At 48.8% G+C, this 7,290-nt stretch overlaps 1 protein-coding gene across 1 annotated transcript in view; it reads left to right on the top strand.

The window, feature by feature from the left end:
- Window positions 1-7,290, top strand: part of ATP1A1 (ATPase Na+/K+ transporting subunit alpha 1) — an 18,364-nt gene that overhangs the window by 5,498 nt on the left and 5,576 nt on the right. The window contains exons 8-14 of the mRNA XM_023534907.1: window positions 313-511; window positions 777-886; window positions 2,756-2,890; window positions 3,411-3,603; window positions 4,885-5,060; window positions 6,029-6,165; window positions 6,905-7,286. Coding sequence (XP_023390675.1) covers window positions 313-511; window positions 777-886; window positions 2,756-2,890; window positions 3,411-3,603; window positions 4,885-5,060; window positions 6,029-6,165; window positions 6,905-7,286 — 1,332 coding nt within the window. The remainder of the gene's footprint in view (window positions 1-312; window positions 512-776; window positions 887-2,755; window positions 2,891-3,410; window positions 3,604-4,884; window positions 5,061-6,028; window positions 6,166-6,904; window positions 7,287-7,290) is intronic.

The raw sequence follows: 7,290 nt of genomic DNA, 5'->3' as shown, positions 1-7,290 counted from the left end.
GTGGTTTTATATGGAAGGTAAGTGTAACCCCAGAGGATAAACTTGGTTCGCACATTAGCACATGATCCAGAGCAGTGTAATGGAGAAAGAACTTGGGAATGAATGGGAGAAATCACACTTTCTTAATATGTCGCTTATTTATGGGGGGGAGGGGGTGCCCCATATACACATTACCGTGACCATTTCTTTCAGATGTCAGAGGAAGGTTGCAGAAGTAGTTTTAGACAAATTTCTTCCACGTTAGGCTGCAGCCGGGGTTCGTGTAGAATTCCATCCTGGCTGAGACTGAAACTTGGTTCCTCGCGTTTTTAGGTGTGTCTGACCCTCACTGCCAAGCGCATGGCGAGGAAAAACTGCTTGGTGAAGAACCTGGAAGCCGTGGAGACCTTGGGGTCCACATCCACCATCTGCTCCGATAAAACTGGGACTCTGACGCAGAACCGGATGACCGTGGCTCACATGTGGTTTGACAATCAAATCCATGAAGCCGACACAACAGAGAATCAGAGCGGTAAGGCGGGGCCGCCCCGCACGCTGGCTCCGCTGCTCGCACAGCCTTCTCTGAAATCATTTGGTTAAGGGGTCGGGGGTATAGGTTTTAGACGTTTTTGCGTTATCGCTAGGAAAGTTGCATTTTCCATACAAACGTGGTTCAGAAATGCTGAAACCTGATTAGTTTCATTAACTGGGAGATGATGCACATCATTTCCATTTTTATGGGACTTCCCTACAAAGCTGTGCATCACTTTTCTGTCCCGTCTTCTTGCCTCCATCAGGTGTCTCATTCGACAAGTCGTCAGCCACCTGGATCGCTCTGTCCAGAATCGCAGGTCTTTGTAACAGGGCTGTGTTCCAGGCGAACCAGGAAAACCTACCTATCCTTAAGGTACACTCACGAGTGCCTGCCAGCCCTCAGGCTGCAGGGGGAAGGGGTGGGGTGGAGTGGGGTGCAGACAGCACACAGGGACCACCGTGTGAGTTGCAGCATATGACCTCTGTGGTCTCTGAATAACTATTCTTTGTAGAACACTGGGATTGGTCCTCGCGATGCTTCGCTACATGTAACCTGTGTTGCCTTTAGCTCTCAAAGTCCTTAACAATACATGTGGTCCAGATAGGTTGGAAAAAAGAAACCACAGTGAAAACCTGACCAAATTGGGGTAGGAGAAGGTGGGAGGCCATCTTTACTGGTGAAAACCCTAATTAAGAAAATCCGGTTTCGCTATGATCTTTATACGCTCTCGCCTAACCTAGCGGGCAGCGAGGGCTACGTATGTGACTCGATAATCGCATTTGCATGTTAGGATACAGTAGCTTCCAGTCAATCTCTTAAGCCTTTTATTTTCTTAAACTGGCTCAGCTATTTGTCATATCTTCTTTGTTCTTAGCTTGCTTGCTAATGATGCAAAGTAAGCTCAGTCTCATGGAATGCGGGTGAAATTTGAGATGAGATTTTACCGTATTGCCAGAGGAAGACACAGTGTCAGGCCATGAGCCGCGTAGGGTCCTTGAGGAAGAGACATTGCCGGGCCGCCTGTGGCAGCTCTGGGTGGAAACCCGGTCGTCAGGGAAAGTGGTGGGGACAGAGCTGAGCTGCGGTGGCCGCTGCTGTGCAGACAGAGCTCCTTTTTTCGTTAAAGGGGGTAGTCTTGTCGTTGAACTGGTGGTGACCTGAGGAGGGTGGTGTTGTGTGTCTCAGGATGACACTTAAGGTGCCTGCTTCACGTTTGCCCTCACTCACCTCAGAGGACAGTCGCTAGGCTCTGAGCATAGGGACCCACAAGCAGCAAGTCTTTCTTCATTTAAAAGCCCCATAAAGGTGGTGCTCGTTAATGACGTTTTGCCCCTCCCCCCAAAAAGGGGCCTGTGGCAGCCCCATTCTGCTTTAATACCTGGCCTTTATTAAAAACGATCACATTTATTTCCTGTTTCTTATCAGGCCTGGACACCTTTGTTATTAAATAGGCTCCTATATTTATAAGTGAGCATGAATTAATTTATTCATCTCTATATGCAGCCTTGTGGGTCAAAGTTCTAAAATGTTTATGTAAAACTTGTTTACAACTGAAAATGTTTTTGGTGTGTCAAAATAACGTATGTCACACTGTAACTATGTCGCACACAGCATAAGTGTGTGTTACCTGAAGCGTGGGTTTTGACTAAAACGTTAGCTGATTATATTAACCGTTGGAGCTGATAATAGCTTTTAGTTCACATCCTCCAGGCCCAGATATTTTTGCGCAATTGCGTTTAGAATAGAAAGTCCTCTACTTTGCCCTTGACACAGACAGTCTGTGCCCGGTCCTGAGACCCTAAGGTGTTTTCTTTTAAATTATAGGGCAATGAAGAGTGCTGTAAATGTTTACTTCTCACCAGGCATTTTCAGATTCATGACCAGAAATTTTTGAGAATAGTGTTGGCTTTTAGGCTTTCCAATAGGGGAAGCTAAAAAATAGGCTAAAATAGGATGGAAAGGGTGTGTTTTGCTTCTCCCGAGGGTAGGTAGGTGACCCCTTCAGGCGCCCTTGTGTCAGAAGCCGATCTGTGTGGGGGGGTGGGCGGTGCTGGCCAGTTGACGGGGGCAGCGTGTGTCTGGAGGGCCGAGGCCTGGACTGGAGGAGGCCTGTCTCCCCCAGCGCTGTGTCCCTCCTGTTCTTGAGCAGACTGGGATGTATTCCGAGTTGGTTTTCCTGCTCTGCTGTGATGCCTCAGTGAAGCGTTTTCAGGATGATTAACAGGTGATGTCTGTTGGCAGAGGGCGGTTGCGGGCGACGCCTCTGAGTCAGCGCTGCTGAAGTGCATCGAGCTGTGCTGTGGGTCCGTGAAGGAGATGAGAGAGCAATACGCCAAGATCGTCGAGATACCCTTCAACTCCACCAACAAGTACCAGGTCTCAGGGGCCGGGGCGTCGTGGGCGGGGACAGAGGGCCGACCTGTTCTCCTCTTTGGGATTTTACAAGCTTAAATGTGTTTATAAAATTATTTAAACTTCTAATGGAAGCGTTAACTCTAAATTTTACCATTGACTGCATTTTAAAAAATCCTAATTTATTCGAATGTCAGTAGGATAAATGAAGCCTTTTTTTAAAAACAGCCATTTGTGCCCTTTGCATACTGGTCTGTGGTGGGGTGTGGGTAGGGGGCTAGGCTGGGGTGCAGGTGGACAAGTGCCTGCCAGTCCTTTGGTTCTAAATTTTCTTAAGCAAAAATTAGCGTATGAACATGTGTCAGGAACTTGTGAATATGTCATCGTGGTGGTTTTTTTCTGTAGCATTCAAGGTATGAGACACTTCCAAATTCAGAAATAAGGGATCTTGGCTTTTTTCCTGTAACAAATACTAAATAGTAAGGGGGCTTCACGCGACTCCGTGGACAGCCACACCCACTTATGTGTGAAAACCCCTTTCCAGCTGTCCATTCACAAGAACCCCAACACGTCCGAGCCCCGACACCTGCTGGTGATGAAAGGTGCTCCAGAGAGAATCCTGGACCGCTGCAGCTCCATCCTGCTCCACGGCAAGGAGCAGCCTCTGGACGAGGAGCTGAAGGATGCTTTCCAGAACGCCTACCTGGAGCTGGGCGGCCTGGGAGAGCGAGTGCTAGGTACAGAGACCCTGGTGATAAGACAAGTCTTCTTCCCGCCACCTTCTAGGTCTTGTTAACCTCCCTGCCCGCCATCTTCTTCCTCCCCTCCTTGCCTCCTATCGTTCTGAAGACAGATGCCGGAGGAGAGTCTGGCATGCTGGGCTGTGGGCAGCAAAATCCTGCTGGTTTGCTTTCTGACTTGGACTTAGACCTTTGATCTCATGCTGGTCAGTTCTGTTTACCTCGAAAAAAGAGGGGTAGATGAACGTCGTTATCCAACCTTTGTTGCTATGTCCATGGTCTGTGAACTTAATGAAATTAAGATTCATTTCTAGGGCCTTTAGAATAACGCCATTTCCTGACCGATATAGAAGGGTTGCGAGTTTACACGGGAACTTCGGCAGTCAGTTCATAAACTAGACGAACAGTAAACTCTGGCCTATCAGCCACCTGGATTCACAGCACTTTTACCCATTGTAGAATGTAATTTGGAAAGTGGCATTCGTGATATTCTGTAGGTTGACAGATAAAAATCTACCATTTATGTAATTCTTCGCATTCTCCTAGCTTGAATAACTTAAACCCGATTGCCTGGCCCCATACTGGTTCCTAACTGCTCCCTCTCCAGCCTGGGGTGTCTTCTGTCTCTCCTCAGCTGAAAGATCACTGTTTTTTGGCTCCCTACCTGCACCCCCCCAGAGTCGAGGCAGGCTCTTTCATGAACCCACATGGCACCGCAGGCCTCTTTAAGGGACATTTTGTAACCTTCAGACAACATCGAAAGGGATGTCTTGAATATCGCGATTCCTGTTTTAACAATACTACGAGGTGATGAACCCGTGGGTGGAACGTGTCCGATCTGCATTTATCAGGCAGCCAGCGTGATGGTGCTCACGGGCGCCCAGTAGTGTGTTTTGGTAAAGTGAACAGTGAGTTAGGGATGTGGCCTCGATTCTTCTGGAAAGGGAAGCAAATACGTGCTTCACCAAATCTGAGCAAGAGTCACGGAGGTCTAGAACCCCGAAGTCCTGGTGCTCAGAATTCGTCGGCATTCAGGCTTCTCCACATTAAAACAGTTCCTCTTCCTTCGAGGCTTGGTGTTAAGAGTTCGTCTTTTGCATGCTTTTTCTTCTGGTGACTCTCCATCATTCAGAAATGTTAAAACCTTCATTCTGTTATAAAATTAGACTTTAAAAATCATTCCAAACGAAACATTCGGCAAAAGGTAGACGGGGTGCTTAAGAGCTGCCGTCCCCCCGCCCCCGTCCCGAGTCCTCACGCTCCTGGCCCTGCCTGCAGGTTTCTGCCACCTCTTCCTGCCAGATGAGCAGTTCCCTGAAGGATTCCAGTTTGACACCGATGATGTGAATTTCCCCATCGAAAACCTCTGCTTCGTCGGGCTCATCTCCATGATCGACCCTCCGAGGGCTGCTGTCCCCGATGCCGTGGGCAAATGTCGGAGTGCTGGAATTAAGGTACTGCCCACCCGTCTCCCGGGGTCGTCCCTCAGCACCTGGGCACCCTACTCGGTGATGCTGCCCCTGGCGTGGGGGGCATGTGCCTCGCTGGTTTTCTCACCTGGAGTACTCTCAATCTCCAAAGCTTTAGTTTCCACGAGAAAAGACCAAATAGTATTAAAACATGGGTGTAAACGGATGTTTTGTTTTGTCTAAATACTTTCTGGGAAAGAAATGTAAGCCAATTAAAAAGAGCAGAAGACTTGATAAGGGTTTGAAACACTTGCATTCTAAATATGCTTTGTGCAATGCACGGCACGTCTTCCGTGTTTTAAATCGTTTTATAAGGAGTGTTTGGCATACTCCGTGTTTGCTGCGTAAGCTGCGGAATAGCATTCAGGTGTTTAATACCATGTGGTTCAGTTAGTCGTCCTCATTGCTGGGTGTTTGTCTTTCTCATTCTCATGAGTAATGCTGCCCTGAAAAGCCACGTAAGAATTATTTCCCCATCACTTGGATTATATTCTGCTAAGAATATTCTTCTAAATTTAATCCTCGGGTCAAAAGGGGTGGTAACCATTTTGAATTCCTGTTACATGTTGCTCTGTCCCCCAAACTGGGCCACTGTGAGAGTGCCGAGCAGCATGATGTGGCACTTTAACCCTGCAGTCCCACCGGAAGCAGTAGATTTTTATCATTTTCGCTGGTTTTGGTAAAGCTGAGTATGCTCACATGACTGTATGAAAGGTAGTGTGTCCTGTGTGATCGCGACCAAGATAAAAATCCGAGTAGTGGCTTTGTGCTTTCTTTCTGTGAACACCTGTTTCTATTTTCGGTTAGTTTATCAATTTTATATTTGTATTCCTTTTCTTTTGACTTTACATTTGGAGTCACTCTTAGTATGTATTTGTTTGCCTGCTTATGTAAATAAGACTTAAGTATATCTGCATAGCAGTCGCATTCAGTAAGTCTTCCTGTTGTTACAGGTCATCATGGTCACCGGAGACCATCCAATCACAGCCAAAGCCATTGCCAAAGGCGTGGGCATCATCTCAGAGGGCAACGAGACTGTTGAAGACATTGCTGCCCGCCTCAACATCCCAGTGAGCCAGGTGAACCCCAGGTAGGCCGGAAGCTCAACGCGGAGTCTGCTTTAAACGTGCAGATAGACGGGGGTGGTCGGCCATCATCCGTGTGGTTCCGTCACGGCGTGCGCCAAGGCTCGCTCTGATAGGGAGTGTCCCCCGGGGCCCGAAAGCAGCCTTAGCAAGTCACGGCGACCAGTACCTAGATGGTATGGTGCTCACTGTCCCAAGCGCTTGACGCGGTCGAGGCTTGGTCACACCACAGTCTGGCTTCCGACTTCACTGTCACCTGCCCGCTGAGCTAGACTACCTAGCACCTCGTTGATTTCCAGGCCCATAGTAACAAAGTAAAATGGGGAAGGCACAACTGCCCTGGTAGTTCAGGCCAAAAAAAGAAAATTTGGGCAATAAGGTACGATAGATGATGGAGACAGCTGCATTTTGTTTTCCAGGGTCTGTGAGGTTTAGACCCCTTCACCCTACTTCGAAGGTTAAGAGGAGAGTCTGGTCTTTCATCAGCTCTGCTGCAGTCGAAAACTTGGTCATTTTTCACGTTGTCTTTCATAAAGTTGGAAAGGAGGACAGGTGGTAGCGAGTCTTGAGAATGCTTTGTAACCTACACGGCTCTGTACGGACATCAGCTCTTACAGGACAAGTCCTGGCTTTGTGTCATTCACGACGTGTCCTGCATGGTTTAACGACACCCCTTCTCTAGGCTGAGCAGCATGTTGGTGAAGCCGTGGGCGACCATTTTTTTTTTTTCCATCTTAACCTTAGAGATGCCAAGGCCTGTGTGGTCCACGGAAGTGATCTGAAGGACATGACCTCCGAGCAGCTGGACGACATTCTGAAGTACCACACTGAGATCGTGTTTGCGAGGACCTCGCCTCAGCAGAAGCTCATCATCGTGGAGGGCTGCCAGAGACAGGTCAGGGGCCGGCAGGCGGGCTGTCTGCAGGCGCTACTCCCCTCAGGGACTGGGGTTCCCGTCAAAACAGAAAACGGAGCAGCGGTGGTGGGGACACGACCCAGCTTCCCTCAGGCCTGGCGCACGTGCACCCGTGGGCCCCGGGCATGGAGAGAGGATGGTCTAATAGACACACACTTAACAGCACAGGTCTTCACTGCGGCCCCAGGGACGGCCATCCAGGTCCCCGCTGTCT

The sequence above is a fragment of the Pteropus vampyrus genome, unplaced genomic scaffold (genome assembly GCF_000151845.1).
Source record: "Pteropus vampyrus isolate Shadow unplaced genomic scaffold, Pvam_2.0 Scaffold6, whole genome shotgun sequence".
NCBI lineage: Eukaryota > Metazoa > Chordata > Mammalia > Chiroptera > Pteropodidae > Pteropus > Pteropus vampyrus.
The sequence above is the reverse complement of the archived record's forward strand: the minus strand, read 5'-3'. Positions and strand labels throughout refer to the sequence as shown.